This window comes from Ascidia mentula, chromosome 8 (genome assembly GCF_947561715.1).
Source record: "Ascidia mentula chromosome 8, kaAscMent1.1, whole genome shotgun sequence".
NCBI classification, from domain to species: domain Eukaryota; kingdom Metazoa; phylum Chordata; class Ascidiacea; order Phlebobranchia; family Ascidiidae; genus Ascidia; species Ascidia mentula.
The window spans coordinates 8,364,139-8,377,882 of record NC_138573.1 but is presented as its reverse complement, the minus strand read 5'-3'; the positions used below and the strand labels follow the sequence as shown (position 1 = coordinate 8,377,882).

General features: G+C 38.7%; 3 protein-coding genes across 4 annotated transcripts; 1 reads left to right on the top strand and 2 right to left on the bottom strand.

The window, feature by feature from the left end:
* Window positions 1-392: 392 nt before the first annotated feature.
* LOC145912305 (recQ-mediated genome instability protein 1-like) lies at window positions 393-4,257 on the bottom strand. Of its 2 annotated transcripts, none has more exons than XM_082999728.1 (11): window positions 4,049-4,257; window positions 3,833-3,957; window positions 3,641-3,764; window positions 3,375-3,497; window positions 3,172-3,315; window positions 2,928-2,982; window positions 2,669-2,853; window positions 2,456-2,597; window positions 1,970-2,376; window positions 1,361-1,534; window positions 393-643 (listed from the first exon to the last, which is right to left on the bottom strand). In XM_082999728.1, the coding sequence occupies exons 1-11, from the start codon at window positions 4,142-4,144 to the stop codon at window positions 443-445; spliced, it is 1,776 nt and encodes a 591-aa protein (XP_082855854.1). In that variant the 5' UTR covers window positions 4,145-4,257; the 3' UTR covers window positions 393-442. The 2 variants fall into 2 exon arrangements, with proteins under 2 accessions (XP_082855854.1, XP_082855855.1); XM_082999729.1 differs by having other exon boundaries at window positions 3,870-3,957; window positions 4,049-4,201.
* A 466-nt stretch (window positions 4,258-4,723) lies between these two features.
* Window positions 4,724-6,230, bottom strand: LOC145912309 (uncharacterized). The gene has a single exon (XM_082999732.1). The coding sequence runs from the start codon at window positions 6,190-6,192 to the stop codon at window positions 4,735-4,737; it is 1,458 nt and encodes a 485-aa protein (XP_082855858.1). The 5' UTR covers window positions 6,193-6,230; the 3' UTR covers window positions 4,724-4,734.
* A 3,087-nt stretch (window positions 6,231-9,317) lies between these two features.
* Window positions 9,318-13,090, top strand: LOC145912307 (fatty acyl-CoA hydrolase precursor, medium chain-like). Its single transcript, XM_082999730.1, has 10 exons — window positions 9,318-9,422; window positions 10,544-10,755; window positions 11,044-11,236; window positions 11,302-11,498; window positions 11,553-11,716; window positions 11,792-11,931; window positions 12,006-12,236; window positions 12,340-12,493; window positions 12,556-12,802; window positions 12,873-13,090. The coding sequence occupies exons 2-10, from the start codon at window positions 10,586-10,588 to the stop codon at window positions 13,024-13,026; spliced, it is 1,650 nt and encodes a 549-aa protein (XP_082855856.1). The 5' UTR covers window positions 9,318-9,422; window positions 10,544-10,585; the 3' UTR covers window positions 13,027-13,090.
* Window positions 13,091-13,744: the final 654 nt, after the last annotated feature.

The following is a 13,744-nucleotide window of genomic DNA, read 5'->3' as shown; positions in this document are numbered from 1 at the left end:
TAAAAAAGTTCTCGGGGTGGAATCCGTCCATTCCGACTTGAATTATTTTAATTCAAATAAAAGAGAGTGGGCACACTACCATGTCTGTTTTACCTCTATCAATAGCCCTAATTGCAAACTTTCGTGCCGTGACACGACAAATAAACAGATTGGTACCGAGGTTTCAAACGCCCACAGTGACGGTGCGTTTTTTGGGGTAAAACATTGTGTAGCATGATACGCAATAGCCGATTTAAATTAGTTGTGTATTATAAGTTTTCCTACGCTTAGTATATCAACCTTGCAAAGCAATTTACTCCAATCCTATTTAAACAACTAAAGGCAAAGCTCTAAAAAAGAATATTTTATTGCAAACCCGAATATCAACGAAACGTTGAAACACGATACCAGAGCTGATGACAGTGAAGATAATGCTGGAAAAAATATCCATAATTTTGAAGTTTTAAGTGCAGTCAACGCTCGTCTGAAGGTCACTCCAATATTTGTCATCGGCATCTGTCAGAGCTGTCACAGTGGCAACTTCGCCGCTCAAATCGAGAGTCATTATCTTGCACATGCCGATGATCGTATCGCGACAATTTCGCATCCCCAGGCCCAGTTTGTTCAGATCATCGGGATCACTTCTCCGTTTTATTGCTTCCACCTGAACAAGAATGTAATTTTTTTAATAAAAATGTTGAAACACGATCAGTTAATCGTATAGGAGAATACTCCCTGCGATTTGCTGTAAACTGACGACGAATTTGATACAATTTGGCTCACGATAGGGTTTAAATCTTCCTTTGTGCAGGGCTTGGAAATCAGCCGGCCCACATCTTCTTTACAATTGTACTAACTTATATAGCCTGGCGGATGATGTTACGTGGTGCAAAATAAGAAAATAATCTTTATCGTAAATCCAAAACTTCGCAAGGTTCAACAACACAATAAACAGTGAAGGGAACGTATTTATAAGTGTAAAAGTAGGCTCCCTACTACGACCTGCTGAGACCTTTCAGATTTTGGCTTCCAGTTTATTTGAACGTGGTCCCGCAGACAAATCTCCGTCTTACCCTACTAAATGGCATGCGCTGGATTTCTACAGGACAAAGGGACTTTCACTCTTGTTATTGACGTCACACAGTTATGAACTATTGATGGTACTTAATTTGAGAGCGCATTGAATTCTTAGTGGTATCAGCGTGCTTTGTGAGGACTTTCACATCCATCCGGCTAAACATTCTTCACCGTCTGATAACAAGCACTACCCACACATTCGTCACGTTTAAATCTCAATGCTATTTCACCGCCCAACAGCCTCATTGTTCAAGTTGTTGTACCCAAGCACGCAAAATCAGATTCACGGCCGCCGAATATGTACCTGCCGAGCTTTAAATCCGATTAGTTGTGTCAGCACCGTGTCGTTGAACTGGACATCGAGCGTACCGGTGCCGTCACAGATTTTCGCCTTCAAATTCCAGCCGTTGGTGGCGTCACCGTGCAATTTTGATAGCAAAGTCACGATGAATGCCTTGACTGAAAGTCGTCGAACAACCTTGGGTAAACAAATTGAGTTGAACCAAATTACCGTCAAGTATGAAATTGCCAGTTAGGCCACTTGCCCAAGGACAAGTCCGCACATGACAATCCGCATGCGGTTGGTAAGAGTTAGGTCATTACAACATCTAACTTAGCGTTGTGTGTTTAGCACGACATTATGCCATTTGTGTTAGCAAAAAACGATTAGAATAACCTTGTAAAAGTACTTGGGAAAAGAATGTGAAAGGCAACCACAACGGTACAACGTTCTAAATATGCTGATAAAAATTATTACGTTTTTCATTGGACTGAAGACGATGAAAATGTCAACTCAAATTTTTAAACCGCTTGGGTAGTTTAATAGTCGTGTAATAAGTTTTGCAGGCGTGTGTGTCGAAATACATGATAAGTTTCCTTTAACATTGAAGGATAAACAAACCGTTTACCTCACCTTATTTGAAGAGCTAAGCTGACAAATGTAATTAACTGTGGGTTGCTCTGTTTCTTCCACAAACTTTGCGAGCTCGACCAGTTCATCATCTTCCATCGCGCTGCAGTCGGGTGACGTTAAACATGCATTATTGATAGGAGCCTTCTGTATTCTGGCAATAAGCGGCGGACACGACTCTTCATCCTCTTGTTTAATTTCCCGTTTAATGAGGCTTGTTTTGGTGTAGCTTGGTTTAACAGTAGCCTGGCGATTGTGGCTTGCACAGCCTCGCCCAGGATCGGCGTTCGCGTACTTTGCCAAGTTTTCCGACAATGGTTTGAAGTTCTGTTTGAATGCGTCTTCAATTGAAATTTGTTTCGATGGTTTGTTGTTTTGACGTTTCCCGCCCGTCACAGCATTTTGTGAAACTGAATTATTAAATAGACACAAATAAATACGTGCATGTTAGGTAAATACCCATAGATTCCAAAAACATTGATATTCTACCTGATGTTATTCGACAATCATTCACCATCACTTTGTTGTGATGATGTGCTTGTTTAACCTTTGTATTTGATATACCACATGTTTTTATTGTGCTCTGTGGCAGGATTGGTTTCAACTCCGGTGCGGCTGTAGGATTATTTGCCTGTTAGAGTTACGGGCCAGTTTAACTAAAGATACCTTCAGGATAAATTGTGAATTTATGAGAAAACATACTTGTTGTGATTCAATTCTTTCCATTTCCAATAAAATGTCATCATCAGTAAGTTCATCACCAAAATTATCCGACATAGAAGTTGATTCATTTCGGTTAATATTTCCATGATTGGCATTTGTTCCAGTTTGAAATTCAGAGTTAACACTTCCCTGCATAGTATGACTTGTTGCTTCGTCTGGTAAACCTAATTTTTGGATATCAGCATTTTGTTTGTGATTGTAATGATTGACAATACAGTAACAAAACAGACTAATTCACCTATTATGTCCCGATTTTGTATAGGCTGTGGTTGCTGGTTTGACTGCGGCACCGGCTAAAATAAAAAAAATTCACCACAAATGTAATATGGCTTTTTGACATTGCTGTAAAGGAAGAAGGGGTGTGTATATATGCATACATTGTCTGTCTACCCAGCCATTACTGTTTAAGTTAACATAAATTCTTATCACAGCATTAATAAATGTGATTTAAACTAATTGTTTATAAATATGTATATATTTACCTGTTGATTGAATGCTCTACACAACAACGCTTCTTTGGAATTTCTTTCAAACAAGTCTTCAACTTCACCACCCAAAAGCTGCACATTACTTGGTGCCAACATCAACATACCTTTCCTGCATGTAACGGGCCCCTTGATTTTCACCTGATTTGTTCCAGAAGATATTAGGACTGTGTAAGGTAAAGATAAGAATAATGACTCACTTTTGTTCCAGGCGGCAGTTTGTCATTGAGACAAGATATACTCCTGTATTCCATTCCGACCACTTCAGTTACCCCATCTGTTAAAGTCATCTTCAACATTCTGGTTGGTTTCGCTTCCCATGGCTGACAAAACATCAAAAGTCCATAAGTTACAATTTCACTGAATTTAATTTACCCATGTTATATTCCATAAAGTGAAGTGAAGTACAGTATAATATCCAATTGCTATGTTAGCATGCCCCGTTAAACAATTTGTCCTCATTTACTTTTTGAGTAATTTGAGTTTCTGCAGATACGCGTGTATTTGGGTTGTCACGGTTCTGGAACTCCAGCAACTGGCCATATAGTGGCTTAGATACATCCATAATGGTGTTGATTTGAAGACAGAATCTGATAATACATAAAAAAAAATATTTTGTTATTGCCAAGGTTTGCACAAAAACCAATCATGTCTTTACATTCCGTTTAATGTGTACTTTTCATCCATAATCTTACGCGGAAGCCTGGCAACACTCAACTCCTCCAAATCTGTAAGTAACCACTGTTCTAGGACTTGCTGTCGTAGATTTTGGCTTGTTCTTCCCTAGAGTGGAAAAGTCATTTGAGTTATTTTTAACAATGCATGTAATTTTAAACAAGCAACTACAATTTGAATTAAAGATTGAAATCCATACCTGGTTTTCTTCTTGCAGCCATTCCAGACAGGCAGTGAGCCAGTCTTTTGGAACATGGACATGCTGGGATATAAGCCAGGAATGTACTTGTTCCATGTTTAACACAATTCTACACTATATAACTAGCCAAGCAACACAAAATCATGTTCTGAAAGTAACTGTAATTAGTAACATATTACGTTACACAAATCAAGAACAACTGGAATATATTTATGAATTTAAAATATCTTTATAAACATCATAAGCATGACAAAAAGTATAAAACATTGATCATAAAATAAATAGTAAACAGTTTCTACAAACATTTTAGCATACATATCTGCTAATGTAGTCAGGTCTTATTGTTCAAATGTTTGTGCCATATATTTTAAATCAACTATTCAATATTATTTTGTTTGTATATACATATACATGCAACTAAATGAGCACACAAAAATGCAATCCATGTTTAAGTATAGAAGTTAATATTTGTTAAAAAAAAACGTTGCGTAACTAATTTACATGAAAATACATATTATCGTATCATGCTTCTGTTGGGCATTACTTCACCTATAAAAAAGAAAAAGTTTGTGTCGAGGTACTATGCACATGCAATATTAAATGCAACAGACAGATTTTTTGCCACAAATTACTCAAAACAGTACCAAACTCTTCAGCAAAAAAATATACGAAACAAAGTGATCAACTTATTTTTTATTTGTACCCCAATTATACGTCAAATAAACCAGTTTGTAAGGTTTACTTTCCAAAATTGCTTTTAGGTCATTTTTCTTTTTCCCTTCTGCCATGTGCTCCTTCACCCACAACAATACTTCAGAGCTGTTGTCACCGAAATCTTCTTTATACCATGAAAAGATCATACTCAAACCAATCATTTTTTGATCAACATCAACACGGCACCCCTCATCACTTTCAAGAAAAGCGGATGCTGCTAACTCAAGCTGGGCTATAATGTTTTCTGCAGTATATGTTTTGATTGGTGGACAGCTTTTTGCCCCACAAACTAATGCAAAATGAATCAAAGGTTCATGTGGAATAAGGATATGCTTAAACCTGGGGTCAGTTTCTTTAAAAGGTCGACTGAGCATGCCAACACCTTTTCGATTTGACCGCAGGACACCATTCTCTATTTCTTGTAAGCTGTAAGCATGTGTTCCAATAAGATATTGACATTTGTTGAAGAACTTGTAGCGTTGATAAGTGCTCTCAGGGAACCCAAAGGCAATATTTCCATGAATAACAAGTGCATTATAAACATTAATGAAAAAAGCAACTATTTCATGCCTTGTCAAACTGTCAAGTTGTACACGTGCAAGCTGGGCAGTTAGCTTTTTATAGTCCTCAAACTCAGAACTTTTTCCTATGCCAGTATAGTCAACTGTTTTGCCATCTGGTGACAAATACTTTGCATACATTTTTAACACATGTTTTCTGAGAAGTACTGACACTTCAGATGCTGAAGCAATTGAGACATATGATGGAATATTAGCATTTAGTGCTTTAGAGGGCAAATCTTGTATCAGCCTATACAATGTGCCGTCATCATTTATGGTGGTATTATCAGAATCTTTAGCTGAAACTGCAAAATGCTTGTTAAGAATATCCTGAGCAATTTGCTTTGCTTCTTGCCTATCAAGCTGCCGTTTGTGTGCAATGTAGGTGATAAGGTCATCACCTTTAAACGTTTTTGGGTTGGATGAGAACAAAAACTTTCGGTGATCATAAATGATTTTGCTTTGCTGACTGAAGCTTTCAACAAGATCAGCCAGATCATCTTTTTCACTTGGGGTTTCAATAAATTCCTTTTTCATTTCAATTGTCTCCTCGAATTTTGGTGAATTTTCTGGTGCAGGTACATCTCGGACATATTTAATTAACTCATTAAGTTGTTCATGACTCAGATTTTGAAAGTCATCATTTCCACCTACATGTTTTTCATTGAAAAACAATTGTGGAACAGTTCTCTTGTTGGTAAATTGAATCATAATATCTCTCTGTTCTGGATAATCATCAACATTAACATTTTTGTAAGGCAAATTCAGTGATTCCAACTTTGTTTTTGTGGCCCTGCAATGGGGGCAGCCCGTGGTTGTATACACCAAAATTTGGCCTAGGTAGGCCACACTTCCATTTGAAATACTCATCGTCAAGTAAGAGTATGAAATCAATTTACGCCAGGTTATAGTTGTCTACAACAAAAAGTAGAACACAACACATTAGGTAACAGATGAAATTTTGTTGACCAAGCCTTTACACACATAAATCAAACGTACAGGGCACACCCACTCGGAACAAAATCTACACTGTTGTTATTTGTTCTATAGGCTCTTTTGGTGTAACCTACGTTTAGCAACGAACCAATTATCTTAGCTGTCTCCTACACCACGACCCTAAAACCTTGTACAAATATTTCGTGCCACCTCATGTGAAGTCATGACGAATATGGTGTCATCATCTCTGAATGATGCAAATGCATTTAAAAGACTTTGCCGTCGATACACGCACAGGCCCTCGACCCAACTCGTTGTCAAGGTAAAACACCAAAAAATTCAAAACCTTTTTCGTGCTGTATTACACTTGGTTTCTGGCTTCGCATGGATCCCATACATTGCAGCCTAGCTGGATCAGCCACCAGTAATTTTAGATCTCGTTCCATGAAACATTACTGTGTTGTCTGATTATAGTGGTAGAGATCCCCTACGTATACGTGGAGGTTTTTGCCAGGCAAGTTGTGCGCACCAGCGTACTCTGACCACAATATACCCCGTAAAACCGCCGAACTCCTGTAGCTTGTTAGAGCTTGAATTTTCAGATCTCACTCCGACTTATCAGGAAAAAGTGGCTGATAAGGACCTGCGTAGTGGGGCGATTCTGCCAATCAAGCCATTGCATGAAACATTACTGCGTACTATACTTGAGTTCGAAAGACGACTTACACCTGCGACGCCGTGTGACTTTTACTTCGAATAAGCCACGGTGACCTGCCATTGCTACGTAAAATACCTTAGCAAACTAAATGTTATTACACACTGTTGGTGCCATAAATTGCTGGGGTCGTAGTGCAAAATCACTGACCCTATATCTAAAGAATCCATTTTTGATAGGGATGAGTCTGGACGAAACCAAAAATTCGACCGAATACGTAGCCTATATTACAATAATAGGGCGAATCCGATAGTCAACGAATGCGATATTACCTAACTACAATATGCCTGAAACGGTGCATTCCGATTTATCCATGAGTGTGCGCAGAAATAAATTGCCCACGCTTTTTGTGTCAAATCCTGATATCCACAAAAATAGCCCAAAATAAACGTAACAAGGCGCACGAAAGACCAGTAAGTCTTTTCATCAAAAATACAAGCGGTGCATGTGACATTACGACCAATAAATTTAAGATGGCATATATTCGACTTCGGCTGAATACAGGTCTTTAAATCTATATAAATCTTATACTTTTCGAATCGTAATTATACGTTTTATTCTTGTTGTATATATATGGCTGGGCCCACCAAACGATGTTGCCAATTGCCCGCCAGCCATTGTTTCGGGGTATAAGACGGGTAAAATTTGTTATTTTCGATATTTGCCGTTTTGCCGAAGTGGTGCACCAGTGAATCAACGGACCCAGTACGTATATCTACAAATTTTTACTGAGAGGAAGTGGTATTATAGTCACCCCTAGTTACGATCTCCCAAAGACTGTATATAGATCCTATAATTTACCTTCGCTTTCTTTTCCTAAACAAACAACATGTATTTTTTTATGCTGTATAACTTTTGGAAAAAAAATTAAAAATTCAAGTGTGTTTAGCCTACTTGGCAAATTAAGGAACTTACTGATGATTCTTGTACTCAATTGTATAGGCCTTTTAAGATAGTGGGTTTAGGCTAATTGTAGATATTGGCGCCTCATTCATAGTTCACATGTGTAAAAAGATTGTAGTAATGTGATTTACGGAAAAATGACACATAAGATAGTACACCATGGTTTTGTAAAGGCTTACATAGAACACTTAATATCTTATGGGGATATACAAAACCGAATACGAACTTTAATCAAACACAATTTTTCTGAATTTGAGTTACTGTGTCCAAGCAACCTTTTCGCATGCAGGATGTTACGATTCCTTTTTGTTTTACCGCGAGAATGCAAATATAAGTGGTCGCTAAAAATGACAAAAAATGAAGAGATTTTGAATTCGCATAATATTTCCTAGTTGGGTAAAGCATATTAAGCGGCACTGAAATGTCTTTTGATTATATGTATTGAAACGCCCTTTTCAGAAGCCTGATGATGTTCGGTATGTGCTGATTGTTTTCGTCAGCCATGACTATGAACGTCTTTCAAATTCACGCAAGTGCCCAGTAATTACTATCTTAACTCATGTAAATACAAATAGTTGTCGTCTTAATTGTTACATCACAGAAGTAAAACTATTCAGTGGTGACAATCAATGCTTCCTGAGCTCCTTAACCTACGAAACTCAATATTTTTGTTTTTTAATTTATTTAATTTAAATGAAAAATATGCCTGAAACGTTCGCTAATATTTTGTATATCATTGGACCTTCGACCAATCCCTGAAACGCTGCCATCGAACCCCAGGTTAAGAACCACTGCAGTTAAGCCGAAAAACACACGTGCTATGAGATGTTTTTGCAAAGCAACGACATGCCACTGTGTCTGGTATATTTTGGAAGTTCGACACTGAGGTAAAAGTCATACGACCCATGAACCAAGTGAAATACAAATTTTGGTTTTATATTTTGTTGGTGTTGTACTTTAAAGAATATGCCAATGAGTACGGGGGAAGCGTATACCGACAGCAAAATTTCTGACTTTTAAATGCAGTTACATCACAGGTGATGATGTCATATTTAGCATGACTTGACATAAAGTGTCTGGCCACCATTGTGCAAAGTTTCAGACTCACAGTGTAGAAGATAGCTGAAATAATAGGTGTGGTGCTAAAGTCAAGACCAAACCAGGTCCTGTTTTGGCATAGTTATCTTTGGGGGACCTTATGCCCCACAACCTGAGCGCAGTTAACAACAATTTGGTCAGAATTACTACAAAATAAAACTGCACTACACTCTGCCGTATTGTTATGTTGATAAATAAAAGCACCAAAGGAGGGGATTTTGTTGAAACAATATTGCCGGCTGATGTGCGATCATGCGTATTATCTAAAACAGAAGATCCACCAAAAACAAAGATGTCGCTTTAGGTCAGAAAAGATCGAATATACGTTGGTAAGCAACGTAACGGCAAAGCAAAAGTGTTTGGAAAAAATAGATAATGTTGTGATTTTGAGGTGCAAGAATTTGTGTTGATTGATAAAGATGAAAGGCATTTATTTATGCAATACACGGTAGGTATGTGGATAACGTCAAAAACTATTGAAAAGTTCGTAAGATTTATTTACTTTACACATTAATCAGTAGCTTTGCAAAGCAGAACTCGCAAATTACCAAACAGGGTGTGTTTCATGTCGGTATTGCGCTGCGGAATGTGCTTAGATTCATCCAAGTGTGACGACGTCGCGTGTTTTGCAAACGCAAAAAAATAGTGCAAGCAAAAAAATGTTGTGAAAGAAGTCCGCAGTACGATGCCAAAATCGAGCTATTACACTTAAGGCAGGCTTTGTTAACTAACCGGGAAAAAATCGGCAACTGAAGAAATTTAATCAAAGGCTACATTATGTTTCGTTTGCAGTTCCTCTTACAATTTTACCTGAACACAATATCAGTCTCCAATGCAAACATCTTGTTTACGATCCAAACCATCAGATGTGATTTGTCATCGTATTTGCTTAGCCCAATGTGGAACTTGACGTCATGAGGTGTTTTTCGATATAACGAGTCCGTATTTCCCCAACTACGTGGGTAGTTCAAAGTAACAAAGACTATTACCAACTCCCGATGGGAAATTCCGTCGGTCGTGGTTTGACAAACTTACCTTAAACTGGCACCCCAGATGCCCGCTTGCTTATTTAAATGCTTAGTGGTGGTATTTGCTTTTTCAGGGTTGCCCGAACCTCGGTTCATTTTAATTACAAAACAATGAACTACTTCTATCACGACTTTGATATAATTGATAATTGTAAAGAAAACAAAGGTTTTAGACAAATGTATTCAAGCGAAACTTACAAGGCGGGATATAACATGACTTGAAGCAAGTGGTTATATCTCAACATGGTCACAAAGCGCATATAGGTACATTTATATCTTTAAATCAACAGCACTATATTACCCCCGTCTGTGCGTAAATTCACAAAGTCATTCGAAAAAATCCGAACAAACAGTTGTTCAGCCAACTGTACAAACTCCGCATTCCAATATTATTACGCAAATGGAAGGCGTAAATCCCCTGAACTCGGGAAATAAAAGTCTGGTGAAATTCACCCCGCGAATAGAGTTGCTTTTGTCGGTACAGGTTTGCACTGTACTAATTCTAAGCGTACTTTAGTGTAATTTGTCTGTGTTGTTCTAGAAAGCTGTAAGTGCACATACACGCTGAACAACAAAGAAAACTATGGATGACAAAACTGTGAATTGTCCGATTGTTTCAACAAAAGCAGGAAAAGTTGAGGGCTTGGTTTTGTCAAAAGCTCTATGTGAAGGGGCAAAACAAGTGTTCGGATATTATGGAATTCCGTTTGCCAAACCCCCACTTGGCGAACTTCGATTCGAAGCACCTCAAAAGTAAGTTCGAAACATCGACCGAGTTGCCCAATCCACATCATGTTAAATAGAAAACAAGATCGAGATTCTTGTCCTCAATCACTTGTGTTCGAATCTCACTGTGGTTAATGTAATATACATAAATAGCTTTTGAAAAGCAAGTGGTTACCTCTGTTTTTGATGTTTATCCCACTACGTTAAAATTCAGCTTTCGTATTGAAAAAATTACTCGTTGTGATGATCCCTGGTTGATTTGTTAATTATTTGAATGTGACTAGTAGAACCTTTTATCATTTGTATAACTTTAAGGTGCGAGCCATGGGAAGACGTTCTTCAAGCAAAGATTCCGCCACCATCGGCTATGCAAAGTCACGATTTTGGCAGCAAAGTTCTTCCCTACCTTTCCTTCCCACTAGTCACGAAAGAATCGGGCGGAATGAGCGAAGATTGCTTACGGGTTAACGTTTTTACTAACAACCCTGATCAGGCGGCAAAAATGCCGGTCAGTAACATCTCTCTTCAACATTTAATAGGAAATAACATTCAAACAAAGTTCTTAAATTGCAGGTGATTGTGTACATTCACGGCGGTGGGTTCACTGTGGGCTCGAGTGCTGCTTGTATTGGGAACGTTTTGTGCGGAATACACGATGTTGTGCTCGTCGGAGTCCAGTTCAGAGTGAATGCGCTGGGTTTCTTTAGCATGGGTAAAGACACACCTTGGCCGGGTAACATGGGTTTATTGGACCAAGTCATGTCTTTGGAGTAAGTTCCGTTGCATTAGTATTGTTCCGAATGCACAAAAGCGTGGTCTTTTAGGTGGGCTCGGGACAACATAGCGGCGTTCGGAGGCGACCCAGACAATGTCACGCTGCTTGGACAAAGCGCCGGCGCCGCATCGGTTCACATGCACGTGACGTCGCCTCTGTCACGCGGTCTTTTCCACAAGGCAATTAGCTGCAGCGGGTCGGGCACCAATCTGCGTAAGTTATACAGCATTTTGCGTATCACAAAACATATCAAATATTTTTTTTTGATTGTTAAATGTACTTACACAGCTCTTGTGAAAGAAGACATGTCAAAAGAACGCGTTCAGTTCCTTAAAGCTTTGGGCATAAATGAAACAGATCCGGCTAAAATTATGGATCAACTCAAGGCAATGTCGGCTGAAAAAATGCTGGAAGTCCAATACGATTCGGTAAATGCAACAAATAGTTTTCCTATCTTTGGTGATGAACTCGCACATTTCAACAATTAAAAATTATGTTTTAGCCAGGAAAACAGATGTTCGTTCCTACCGTAGACGGAAATTTTATTCCTAAGCACACGACGCAGTTGTTATGTGAAGGGGATTTCGCGCCGGTGCCCTACGTCACAGGCGTCAACATCACAGAAGAAGGGAGTTTATTGACATTGGACTTTGAGGAGGGATTTTCCGAAGGCCTCTCTCAGGAGCGAGGAATGGTGCTTGCGAAAGAGGAACTAACTGTAGCGGGAATCCCGGTGAGTATATTCCACCTGCTTTGTATTGCCCTTATCAGTGGTTTCTGTTCAACATTATTTCGACCCTGCGAATGATTTCTTTGTTGTATTTGATTTTCTACAGAGCAACAAGGTTGACCAAGTGCTCGAGGCTTTAGTGGATGTCTATGCAGAGGAGTATGGGAAAGACAAGTACTTCTGGAGCAAACTGGTGTCAAACATTTTGGCTGATAACAACTTTATTGTTCCGGCGATCAACACAGCAAAAGCGCACTCTGGTAAAACAAAACAACTAATCAGGTTGGCTATAAAGTTAAAACATCTCTATTCGTATCGTCAGGTGCTGGAAACAAGACGTACCTGTATCTGATGTCGCAACAACTGCGCATGCATCACGATAAGGCATATGGTAAAGGTGTGAAGCAACGCCCGGAATTTTGCATTACTGACCACTCAGACGATCTCGCCTTTACGTTTGGCGATGCATTTGTCGACGCCCCGATTTACAATGAATCAAAGTTTCACGATGACGAGAAGGCTCTCAGCAGACAATGGATGAAAATGATCAGCAATTTCGCAGTCAACGGGTATGTCAGTAATTTTAGTCAAAATGCCAGAATGTCATAAATTACAGCTTAATGTTAAAATTTGTCTCAGGAATCCGAACGACGAAGGTGAAGAAATATGGAAAGAGTTTAGCTCAGCTACACAATCTTATCTTTCCCTGAAGTTTCCGGTCTCCTGCGAAACGTCCATGATGGAAAATCGTTACGACTTCTGGACAAAAGTAGTGCCTGCAATGCTTCGTTAGACATCTATCAACTATAGGGTGTCTGTACATGTACGTGCGTTATCTCATGAAATAAACTTTTTTCGGATGAGTTGTGTGCACATGTTAAAAGGAACTTGAAGTGGAAAAGCTGATTTTGCAACTCATTTTGTCTTGAAAACATGGTCGTACAAAAAAAATGGCTAAACCAAAACCAACAGTATCACATTATGATTTTTTATGATCGGCCACCGCATTTCCTTGGACCGGCCCTGGCTTTGTGTTTGAGAGATCTATCGGGTATGGATTTTACGAACCCTGAACCAAACCATAAACCTGTCAATAACAATTTTCCAAACACGTAACCGAATGATAAAAACTTAAAAACCTGGACAAAATCCGCTATACAAACGGTTCGGACTGTATCCGATAACTAAAGATAGGCAATGCTCGATAGTAAACTATGGGTACATTGATTGTTGATGAATGTGAGGAACCTTAAGTGTAAATTGCACTTGGCTCAATTTAAACAATATGCTTTCTGATTATGTAAACCTAAAATGAGATGGACGTGAAAAAGACTGTTATATTGCGTCCATAGTCCTCTTGTATTGTACCTGGTTGTGAAGAAGAAAAAATTACCTCCTTTTAAAAGTGTTCTAAACTTGCAAGCAACGCCAAATATAAAAATATTTCGTAATGTTCACGTACATTAAACATAATACAAGGTAGTCCTTAAAATGGCCTTTGACATTAAAAA